This window comes from Nuphar pumila, chromosome 7, assembly GCF_984573655.1.
Source record: "Nuphar pumila chromosome 7, dmNupPumi1.hap1.1, whole genome shotgun sequence".
Lineage (NCBI taxonomy): Eukaryota > Viridiplantae > Streptophyta > Magnoliopsida > Nymphaeales > Nymphaeaceae > Nuphar > Nuphar pumila.
The window spans coordinates 27,980,595-27,993,847 of record NC_143255.1 but is presented as its reverse complement, the minus strand read 5'-3'; the positions used below and the strand labels follow the sequence as shown (position 1 = coordinate 27,993,847).

Below are 13,253 nucleotides of genomic sequence, written 5' to 3'. Positions count from 1 at the left end.
AATAAAAATTTACAATTTTTTTTGCGATAATTAGCCGTTTAAAACATAAATATCGCGTTTATATCACGGTATTTATGTTTTTTATAAATCTTGCGATATTTTGTAAATCTCGCAAGAAATTGCCGTTTTAAACTTTCATGCAATTTCTCGCGATATTATCGCGAGATTTTCATAAATCTCGCGATATTTGTCACACTGCTCTATAGATGTTGACGTCCCTACCCAGTGAGTGGCTGCGGCGCTACGCAACAAAAAATCGGCCACAAAACCCCGTACGGATGTCACGGCGCCCCCCACGTCAGAAAACGCGTCATCCGGGCCCATCCGTACGCGGGGCCCTCCACAAGCGCACACCACCAATCATCGCGGGTCCCACAAAGAACGATGCGTCACGTCCATCCTGTTCTCCGTTCGCCACGTCAACTGAGGCTGATATAGGCTGGACGCCACGTGACCAGATACCGTCAGCAACGCTCGGGCGCGTGACTGGACGAACAAGGGGCGTTTTGGTCATTTACGGAGCACGAAGCTGGAGCTGCGATAGCGTTGGATATAGATCCCACCTTTTTCACATTCGATTATGAATCCAAACCGCGCTCAAAAGATTTGGTTAGAATCTGGATCTGAATGATATCCAGTAAAGTGTATTTTCCATGAAAAAAATGTGATTTTTGAATGTTTGAATATTTATAAATATTACGAGTCATTGATTTTAAAGTCTTAAAAAAATATCATTTATGTATCAAAATCGGATAATTCAAAAGCGGGTTCTTACAAAACCAAATAATGTTTAGATGTAGAAGAAAAGAATTAAAAAAAATTATGAAAATTACAGTTCATACATCTTATTTTCAGTTCTCATGTTCTAGTGATTATATATATATTAAATATGTTTATTGGTATGAACTAAGATTTTCATAGGTCCTTTTTACTTTTTTTTTTAGTTTTACTATAAGGATGTGATCTAATTAGAAGCTTGTTTTTATAATAATAGATTTTTTGATCATCCAATTACTACGTATAAGAAGAATCTTTTAACAGTTAAAAATCAACTGCTTAGAATTTTTATAAATATTCAAGCATAAAAAAACATATTTCTTGATCCCATTATGATGATCCAAGACTCTATTTCTAGCAAATAGTAAGTGTACTACACCGAATACATTTATTTACAGACTTAGATTTGCAAAAAAACTACAAAAATCTCTATTCATACCAGAAATCATATTTGATTGGTAAACATATTCGAGTTTCTATATATCATAAATTTTGGATCAAAATTCGAATATAATAAAATCTGCTCTGTATCCGGTCCGCTTACAGTCGTATCATTTCTAGGATTTAGAGTTTTCAAAATTGCCTGCAGGGGAAACGGTGGATCTGCGCCATAAATGCAACATCTTTTTGTGATCGACGGCGAATCTTTAGCGTCGCGGACTACGCTTCAAATGAGTGTACGAGTCAACGCGCGTGCACCAAGGAATTACAGAGGGAGTACGAAACTGTGGTAAGGTGCAGAAAGTTGTTTGGTTTTACGTTACCTCTGCACACATTCCAAATCGGTGCGTCATACGTAATATCACTATTGACAAAGTACACTCACCAACCCACCTTTCTCTTTCCCTCTCTTGTTTCTGGTCTTCACGTGTGTACTCTTAACTTACCCAACCACCGATGACTGATGAGGCTGCCAGCTGTAAGTGGATCCGATACATATTATTTTTAAAGAAACTGATGCAATCTAAACGAAAATACATGTTATTTTTATTTTTAAAATGTCACCTATTTTAAGAATGCAGTGTTTTGTCCTGTCGTTAGTTCATTAATAACATATTGTCTTTATATATATACACTAAGAATACTTCTTTGTAATAGCCATTGAATCTTTTGAGATCCAACGGCTATCATGGACGTTAAATATGTACGTATAGGACATGCATGTTTCAAATTTTTCATTAAAAAAAATTAATGGGGGCATATTTCAAAGATGAACATAAGATTGACTTACTTAAACATTGCGTATATCTCTCACACATGCATACGTGGATAGACATGCATGATCTCTTTCTCACACATGCATATTTGGATAAACAGCATGATTACACATGCATCCATGCCCTTTCGTGTTGGACACGGTTGTTAGATATGAATGCATGTGTGAGCATGCCATCATCCATGGATTCATGTGTGAGCATGATGACATGCTCCCATGCATCTATCTCCAATGTGGTTGAACATGGATGCATGTGTAGGGATGTCGGAGGAACGGGGGGAACGCATACTAGTGTTCAAAAGATGAATATCAACCTTGGATCCGATTTATTTGTTTTTTTTTTTTGTTCTTAAAAAAACTATTCATTTAAAGAAATAAAAATGACGTCAGTGAATTTTGTAGACTAATAGGGGCTTTGTTTAGGGATCTGAGCTGGCCTAGGGCTAAGGCATCTTAGCTAAGCTACGGCTAAATGCCGTTATATTTTTGCGTATCCCCCTGGGGAAGAGAGAGAGATCCCAGAAGCTTTGAAGTTTGGAGCTTTCTCTTTTCAGGCGGGCCCACCGTAACAATTCCTAGCTCGGTTTTGGATGCACTAGATCACCACGGGTCCGAATCCAAATCTAAATATCGGACAGAAAGTCAAAATTTGGATCTGAACTTAAATGTCCTGATATAAATCTCAATGTTAAATGCAGTGGCTGAGTCACATGCTCATGAGCCCACCCTAACCCGAATGTTGTGCCTTCCCCACCCGAAACCCTCTACGCACCTAAGCATTTTATACACACACATATCGATGCATACATTTGTGTCCACCCCAATTTCTATTTCTGGCTCCTCATCTGGTTAAACAAAGGGTCTTTCATGCAAAAACAACACATCACATTAGAAAAATGTGATCGTTCAAGCCCGAATCTAATATAAACATCAATTTGGATCTTCTTTTCGAGATCCAAATCTTAAAATACTGTGTCAGATGTGAATTGGAGTGAGAAAGAGAGAGCCCAATTACTAGTGATTTTAGCACCATTTTGTAAATACTACTAAAAAGTTGGGGTGCTTGTTATGCAACAAATTGATGAGCATTTTTGCAAGAAATTGCAGTTTAAAAGGTTTGGTCAGCAGATAATAAATTTTGAGTATCGTCACGCAAAAAGAGTCCATATCAAGCCAAGATCCTGTTTGGAATCATACTCACGGATATCAATCACGGATATCAATCACGGATATCAAAGTTCTTTTCTTGAATTTTATAAAAAGGATCTACAATATCACAAAAAAAAAAGGCTTCAAATAAGATTATTTTGTTCATATCACAATAACATCGTAAAATTATAAAAAAACTTATTTACTTATTTTTTGATATTTTTTCAAATTTACTACATTTTCTCTAAAAAATCTATATATTTTTTTACATTTATCATAAAATACTTAGTTTAAAATTTTCCTTTGGTATGATTACAAGATCGATAAATTGTGGCTGCGGAATCCCAACCACAAAAGAATTGGTTCGTTCCGTATAAAATCCGCTCAAAACTGATCTTAATTGTATTTGTACGGGCGAGGACAAAGATGCCATATTATAAGGGTTAAAGGACACAACAGACATTCACCACATCTCAATATTGGATAATCCGACTCTCGTGATTGATTGCCTGTCTACGTCCAGGAGTACGGACGTACGCCAATGGCAAGAAGGTCGTTTGTAAACTCCGGTGGAGGGAGAAAAAGACAAAAAAGGACTGCAGATTCTGAGGGAGGACGAAAGTAACGTTTGCTTCTCTAAACGACGAGCCGTTCCACCTGACTTTGAGGTGCTGTGCTGGTACCAGATCCGGACCTAAGTCCAATCGGGTCTACCATAAAAAAAAAAACATATCATGGAGGATTACGTGAACCAGACATGACTGAATAGAATTTTTTTAACTATTTTACATTGAAAAATCAAGGATCTTAATTGAAACTCGGTCAGAACAGGGTTTGGTAAGAAATTTCACAAACTATACCCAACTTTATACACTAATCAAATCGGTTGGGTCCAACCCGGATTCTAATTGAGCCTCCTTTTTTATTACCAATTCTAATCCTATAGGGTTTGGTACAGGTCAGGTTTGGTCAAGCCAGAGCCATTGATACTAGGTGTGTCAAAACGTGTTGGGTTTACCTGGACCCGACCCGATCCGAACCAAACCCTATAGGGTCCGGGTATGTCCATAAACAAGAAGACCTGTTTAAGACCCAGGCCCAGACCCAAAGGTTCGATTAATACATGGACCCGGGTATAGTTTGTGAATTTTTATACCAGACACCAGTGTGACCCGAGTTCCGATTATGACCCACAATTTTTCAATATAAAAATGATAAAAATATAGTTTTATTGGGTATATGGACTGGGTCTGGTTCATGTAGTTCTTATCAGGTTTGGGTATTTCTCTTATGGTGGGTCCGATTAGACTCAGGTCCAGACCCAAAACCATACCTGAAAATCGAGGCCAGGTGTGGTTCCACCTAAGTTCAAACCAAACCCAACCCGTTGACAACCCTAACTGAAATATTACCTATAGGGGTGTCAATGGATCAGGTTTGGTTCAGACCTAGGTGTAACCAGATTTTCGTTTATGGTACTCGATCGAGTCTAATTGGGTCTACTATAAGAGAAACAACGCTCGGACCTGATAAAAACTACATGAACCAGACCCGAACCATACCTGGTAAAATAATATTTTTTATCAGATTTACATCGAAAAATTATGGGTCTTAGTCGGAACTCGAGTCAGGCCTAGGTCTGGTATAAAATTTCACAAACTATACCCGGGTCCATGTATTAATTGGACATTCGGGTCCCAACCCAAGTTTTAATCAGGTTTTCTTATTTGTCACCATACCCAACCCAATGCTTGTTGGGCTGGGTCCTTCTCGTGCACAGTGACAAAAACACTTAAATTAAATGCCAAATATCTGGGCAGCCAAATTTTCTTGAGAAATTAAGTATTTTTTATTTGGTCACTTTTATTGGAAAAATATAGGCAACAATAAGTGAATTAAAAACTGAAAAGATAAGTTTTTATGTTAAGCAATAAAAATATAAAAATAAACCACGTTTTTTAAAATAGCCATTGAAAATATAAATATCATGATAAAATTTTGATATTTTATAATTTAGTGAATATATAATGATATTGTGAAAATATTGCGAGAAATTACTGCTTGAAACATTTGCTCAATGTATCATGTTTTTTTTTTTAATAAAATTTTGGAAAAAATGGTTTGTCCCACTTCTTTCTCAAACCGAAATGCTGTTGAAAGTATCCACCACAGATATCATAAATGTAAATCTATTTTACATATAATGCAACCTATTTCTAATGGATATCTGATAGTACAATGCAGAACTTGGATTCAAATAAACCGCAGTGGGGCCAAACCGGTTGGAAACCCAAAGTGAGGCGAAAGCAGATGATCAGGTCATGCTGAACATGAGCTTTTTTGCTCATGCCAACATCGTGGCCGTCCGTTTTGTATTTTGAAAAGTAAAAGAGTCAATGGAACAGTTATATGTATCCTGCGTGGCATTCATCCAAAATGCAAACAGAAGGCCACGATGTTGGCATGAGCAAAAAGCTCATGTTCAGCATGACCTGATCATCTGCTTCGTCTTCTGACCTCTACAAATTTTCTTAACAAGTTTGTTGAAGCCACACCTCCATCAACTCCTAGTGTTAGTTAGCGTAGGGAGGGGAGCTCTTTAACTCCTCTCTACACTGTTTTGATAGAGAGAAACAAAAAAAAGATGACTTGGCATTTTCATTAATTTTGATGACTTCCATTTGGTCTACTAACTAGAAAAACAAATGAGAATCATGCTGCTATTTTTTTTGGTGTTTAATTATTGCTTACTTAGTTCTTTAGCTAAAGCATGTTCATGATTCAGCTATTGTTCCTTTGCAAATACGTAGTCATATTTCACATTGTTTGCAACTTAAGTATAGTTTTTTTGTTTCAATCATGAGTTCTTGTGTTCATTATTTTGATTCATTTTAAGCGCATCCGTGGCATTTCTAACCATGCATTTTTGCTTTATATATATATATATATATATATATATATATATATATATATATATATATATATATATATATATATATATATATATATATATATATATATATATATATATATATATATATGTGTTGTTTTGGTATTTAGAATTTCAGCATTTTTTTTCTTCTTCATAGATTTAAGTCCATTAAGTTGTAAACAGGGGTGTAGCAAAAAAAACATATTTGGTGTGATAGTCGGGGGTTCGGCGCCCCCTGTTTTTTTTTTTTTGAGATAAAAAAAATGGCTGCAATTATTAATAAAAATCTATTTCATATAGACAAATCAAACTATTTGCTGCAGTCAGGGCTGGGATGGGCTACAAAAATGGATAAAAATCTATTTCATATGGAATCAGGGCTGGGCTAGAGCTGGGATTTAAAAAAAAAAAAAAATTTAACTGTTTCGGGAGACAGGACTGCCCCCCCTCCCACCACCACCACAGCTGCGCCTTTGCTTTTAGTGTTGTTCTTGACTTCTTTGTTCATGTAAACTATGTTTTTGCTTGTAAGCTCATGTACGAGCTTTGGGTTTGTTAAGAATCCTGGAGGTGCTTAAGGAAGCAACATACTTTAAGAGTACATGAATAAATTCACACATTTAAATTAATTTTTAGTCACCTTCACTGGAGGATAACTCATGTGGGTTAAAAGCGCTCGAGCATTTGAAATAGGTTGAGTACATATAATCACAACATAATGTGACGGTTGTCTCGAGAGGGTACTTAGGCTTCTAAGCTATGATTTATCTCATGGAACGAGGTACATGATGATGTAATAAATTACTTAATAAGAAGAAAACTTTGTAACCCATTCCCACATGGTCTACATGAAAAAAATAGATGGTACAACCTCAAATGATAATTGTGGCACATAGGTTCACCTACATGTCATATTTTATTATTGGGAGCAAGGTATCCCTTTTTGTTCTCCAGTCACTCAAAGTTAATAACGTCAGGGTTATCCATGAGTCCTAGGTGATATACCTCATCTATTGTAGTAGTTTTGGATGTCATCCTCGTTGTTTGGTCACCATTTGAGATTCTTTCAGTCACAACCACCCGTTTATGACCCGACGATTAGGTGGATGCTTTGGTTAATTAAAATACTTGGAATAATATAAACCAAAGTTATCTTTGCCGATTTGGAGAAGCTCAGATTTTCCAGGAAAGAAAAACTAAAGATTTATTGTGATAATTCTGAAATTGTTTTTGAGCGTTGATATTCATCATGTGTAAATCATGCTACAGATGTGTTCTTTGATGAATCGTGAATCTCAATGCATTTGTTGAAGCATGATATAAATGTTTTATGTTGAATTACAACATCATGAATAAAATAATTTTTTTATCCTATGAGATCTTTATGTTTGTGGTATTACCTTAGCTACTCAAAAGAGTCTGACCCTGTTCTATAGAGATGCAGGTAATCTATGATGGATGGTGCAATGGCGCAACGTGGTGGTGAGGCCGGCCGGTGAACCATGACTCTACATTTTAGCGATCTTAGAAATTTTGAAATTTTAAATCTTTTGGCTTTACATATTTTGAAATTTGTTAAATTATACATTGGTCATGATTGCCATTTACTTATCATTGGATGTACATATCATTTTAAACTTTTTCTTGTATGAGGAGTCAGTTTTCCCCCAAAGAATCTTGTGTGGTATGGACCTGGATCAAGTTCATAAAAAGAAAATGGATTCAATCCTTCTTTGTGTTTCCTTCCTGTGTGATTCACTCATAATTGCCTAACTTATTTCAAAACAATTTATGTTGTTTAATGATGGCCTTATTTGAGCTGTATATCGTACTTACAAAAAAAATCATAAATTTTTAAATTAAAAAATTTGGGGCCTTACACTAATCCACCAAAAAACAAGCCAAACCTATTGCTTTCAATGTGGAAAGAAAGAATCGGGTTGGATCGACTCCATGCCTTGCATCCAATCATGTCCGATCACCCACCTCAATAAGAATAGACTCCAAAACATATGTTTGAAATCTAAACCAGATTCCAAAATATACTATTGGAGTCCGATAATATGGGTCAACGCTCGTACTCAGCTGAATCCTTATAAACAAATCAAACGTAGACTGGATCATGTTTAACTCGAATCTGAATTTAGATTTTAAACAGCAAATCGTAACTCAAGTGCGACCCAATGGGCAGAGTTGAATCCAGATCCAAATTTTATATGGTGATACTGGAGGGTGAAAATTGATGGACGTACAGATTATACGTGCAATACGTACATATCGTTGCTAATTCTTCTCTAAATCAGATAAAATATAAAAGAATGATGTAAATCCAGATCCGAATCCCAAGGGTGTGTTTTTGAATGCTCTAGATCCCAAACTGAGATTCGAGATCCGAGCATTAGAGATACTGTGGATCTCTTATCCAACCCCTCCCGATTGGACAAAAGATCCTTGGATCTCTTTCCCTTTCCCTTTCCCTTCATATGAGAGATCTGAGATCTGTGGATCTCTCATCCAGCATTTGGGTGCCTCGGATTCTGGCATCGGGACCATCCCACATCGGCAAGCCCCATGCCACCTCATATCCATAGCAACAAAAGTAAAAAAACTGCAAGATCTCTGCAGCCAAAAACTCGAAAAATGTTTTTTTTTTTTAAATCTCGCAATTTTTTGCAAAACTTTGCAATAGAAAATAATCTAAAAATATAAAAAATACTATTTTATAAACAAACAAATAAAAACATGTATTTTTACGATAAATAGCCGATAAAAACATAAATACCAGTTTAAAACGTGATAAAAACATGTATTTTTGTACCAAACATCGCTTGTAGATCACATCTATAAGATCTGATTTTACAAAAGAAATCTAAAAAAAATAAAAAAAAAAGAGTGATTTATACTCAATAGTTTCTTACCTCCAATACCACCAAATATTGGCCCTATTTAGAGTATGTGCATTTAATTGAAAAAAAAATGCTTAGGTTGACCGATCTTTGACACAAACAGCCTTATTTTGTATGTAAGGTAGTTTTTAAAAATTCAATTTAAAAAAGTATAAAAAACATTAAAAAACATTAAAAAACGTATGTTCCTGTCATGGTACTGTTGTTTCACGTAGTTTTCAATAAAAATGCTACCCTAGAGGGTAGCATTTCCAATTATAGGAACTATTCCAATCATCAACCAGTCACGTCCGTCAACCGTGAGTTAAAACAAACTCTCAAGCATCATAGTGGAAAAGTGTGACCTAAACACAAGTGGACCATCATGTTTTCCGACACCTTCATCTTTTCACATGAAAAGTCTCATAGACTTCCTTTCATTGGAAGTCACTTTCATGGGAAAGTCATGCAGCCAAGACGTTGCAGAAAGTCGTGTCAAATCCCCGGGCAAGGGACTTCCCTTTCATGGAAAGGAAACAAACGGAGCCTAACCCTAAGTCTGACCCAAGTTCCAATTAAGATCGGCTATTTTACAAGATCTGACATACGTTATCTGGATAGATCTGATTCTGCGTATGCTTGCTTGGTTCAGTCGGACTCGGACCTGGACCCAACACGATACCTCAAAGTTGGACCTGGGTCCGGACCCACAGAGACCGCGCGCGGATCCGATCCGTTGGGACCTAGCTTCTCCTCTTGTTAATTACGAAATTACCCTTCCCTACTACGATGGTATTTCGGTGCTATAATGACGGTTGGCTCTTTACAGGAAGCAACGAGAGAAGTGAAAGGAAACAAGCAAAGGCATGCATGGGCTGGAGCGTTCTTGAACTTCAAACCCATTAAAAAATACCTCAGAAATGACACTCAATGTACCTGAATTTCATGGATGACCAAACTACCCCTAACCCTAGGCGGGCCCCACGGGAGGGTCATGTAAGGGTATAGAGGTCTAATGGAATTTATTATAGGGGTTTTAATGTCATTTTCGTCAATATTTTGAAACCCTAACCCAATCTTGTTCCGTAATGATTGACAAGGGGGGACAGAGACCCTGAAAGCCTGTGATTGATCGATCTTCTCCTCATTAAACTTCGCCTTTCACCATGCATACGCAATCTGTGTGGGCAATTAAGATCAACCAAATAAAGTTACATCAATACCCTTGATCTTTAACTAGAATTGCCAAAAAAGCCCTATCAACCTGAAGAGAAAGAAGTGGCATACCTGCTATGAGACAAGGGTATTTTAGTCATTTTCTGAAATAAAAAAGTGAAACCCTAGACTGCTGTGCTGCTTAGAACCCTCTTTACTGACCTAGCACGCTTAAGGCCTTGACTGGAACTGCAACGTCCTCAGTGGTACACTTTAGGCCATGTTGGTCATTCTAGAAAGTTCTGAAATGACCAAGTTTTAGGGCACATGTCCTCTTCTTTTAATATATGCATTTTGCTTTATGCCTTTTAACTATATCATAATAGTTACTTAGCAAAGATACTAATGATTCTTGGTTTGAAAGCATGTCGTATGTTGATTCACAAATTCAATGGTCATGATCCTATCAACTTTTTTCGGTATTCAACTCCAGAACTCTGCCCCCCACTACACACACACACACACACACACTTGTAAGTTTGGATCTAAACGAGTTTATCAAAGCTGCATGGATAGATATGCATTGGGGATTCACGTTAGATCACACACCTAGATACTGCACCTGATCTGCAGATAAACAAGATCCAACGGCCTAAGTTGATGGGAAAGCCAAGTTTGCATGATATCCAATAATCAGAATGACGATGACCTGTGCATGAGACCTAGAGTGACACTGCCAAATTTAGTTAAACTTGGAGACAGACATAAGTGGTCCAATATAGCACCCTAACCAACAAGAGAGAGAGAATTATGCCCACAATGGGCCATGGGCAAAATCTTAGTAGTACTAAATCATGCATGCTTTATTTTTAGTTTGGTCCTTGAAAAGGAATAATGAGTCGGTACTAAACCCATTTGGTGCTAAATGACGTGTTAAATGGTTTTTCTTTTTTTAATTCTGACCGTACAGATGTGATCTATGTACTTGATTTTATAGGGATCAGCTCTTGAAGGGTTTGATTCCAAACACATGGGTGGATTTTTATATATAAAGTTTGAAAAATCAACGGTCCAAAATCTTTGTAAATTTTTGAGACTCCAACCATCATTTTTTCATCGAAAACACATGATCCATGTGTGGATTCTTAGTAAACCGACAATGGCCAACACATTTATATGGCCGGAACAGCATAAAAAGCACCGGAGAAGCTGAAAAACCCATTCAGCACACGGTTTAGCACCAAATGGATTTAGCACGGACCCATTTTCCCCTTGAAAAGTACCAATAAGTCACTTTTACCAGTTTATTCCTTACACCTAAATATAGATATGAAGTGAATGCCAGAAATTTACATACAACAGTCTAAGATATGGCATTTTACATTTGTGCTATCTAAAATTATGAATAAAAATGAATATCTTATCCAGAATTTGCTCAAAGAGTCCAAAGGGCAGCCTTGCTTATGTCAATTAAATCAAAACTAATAATTAATTATCTCTATACAATTAAAAGTACGATAGTTTTGCCTTTTTTTATCTCTCTCTCTCTCTCTCCACCATAAAAAGCAGGGACAGGAGGTCTCTTCAAGCTCATCATGGGCAGTGCACTTAAAAACCCCGCGATGGTGCTCTCTCCCTCTCTCTCTCTTTGCAAAACTGTTATTTTTTAATTATGTACAAAAGACATAATTAAATGGACATAACTAATTAGCTCAAGCACTTACGTGAAGACTTTGTAGATGAGCCATTATTTTTACTTTTTAATAGTAGAGGTGGTTAGATTAAAAATTATCATACCTTAGGTGGCTATATGCAAATTTCTCAACACTTTTTGAATTTTTTCCAAGGGTTCAACGGCCCAAAACCCAACATGGTGCAGTCATACAGCCAGTTGATAAGAAAAGAACCATACTATGAAGTTTGTACCAGCAGAAAGTAGTAAATGAACACATATTGATTGTACGCAACAAGACCTTTTCTATGGTAAATGAACCCATATTAATTGTACGCAACAACAAGACCTTTCCTATGATTCGTCAGGCATCCTATCTATTGAAATTGAATGCACAACACAAGAAGAAATTGTACTACTGACACACACAAGGGTGGCCCGAGTGGTAGCAGACCCCATAGAAGGTGCTGACTCTTTGATTAATTTTAGGTTCGACTCCTACAGAGAGTGTGTAGATCCCTTTTACAGGTGGGCTGCATAAGGGCTCAAGTGTTGGTGACCCCACCTGGATATCACTCGAAAAAAACTACTAATGAGAATACAATTATCATCCCCATCCATGAAACTTTAACACTATTAAATGGGTGTATTAATTTGCCTTTATTTTGACACTCTTGGTGAATCACTAGGAAGCCAAGAGGGAACCCAATGGAAAAGAATTGTGAGATGTACAAGGGTAGGGTTCTCTCCACACACACACACAAAAGGAAGCACTGTTGACTATAAAAGGAGAAACTGTTCATTGCCCCTGTGATTCATGCATGCCTGGATTTGGTGTATACTGTGAAATGCTTGTTTTCAGGCAAGTTATTCCATTGCCCCCTTATGTCTTCTGCAGTTCTCTCGGCATCCATCCCAGCACCCTGCAGGCCTTTTCCAGCAAACCCCACAAAGTATATCCCATTCTCTCCTTTCCAACTACAAGGAAATGGTGATTTGAACTTGCCATTCTCTGATAAAGAATTGCAGTCCTATCCAAAACACACAATCCAAAATGATACATGAGATGGAGGATAGATTAGTAAAGAAAGCAATAATAAAACCACACACACACACACACACACACACACACACACACACATATATATATATATATATATATATATATATATATATATATATATATATATATATATATATATATATATATATATATATATATATATATATATATATATATATATATATATATTTGATGTTTAGATGCATTTTTGAAAGCCCCAAAAATCAATGGCCCACAATACTTTGTATTATAAAATTTTAAACTATTGTGAGCCATCGATTTTTCACGTTTCTAAAAACATGCATATATATCGGAAAGTCTTTGTGCAAAGCATATTTCCTACTAAATCAATTATAAATAAAAAATATGAGGTCTGATAGATGAGATGTTAAAGCATGGGACAA

General features: G+C 36.5%; 1 protein-coding gene across 1 annotated transcript in view; it reads right to left on the bottom strand.

The window, feature by feature from the left end:
- LOC149831651 (indole-3-pyruvate monooxygenase YUCCA1-like) overlaps positions 1–13,253 on the bottom strand; it is a 46,231-nt gene that overhangs the window by 30,441 nt on the left and 2,537 nt on the right. The window contains exon 4 of the mRNA XM_090013058.1: positions 12,612–12,817. Within this exon, the coding sequence (XP_089869184.1) occupies positions 12,612–12,817 (206 nt within the window). The remainder of the gene's footprint in view (positions 1–12,611; positions 12,818–13,253) is intronic.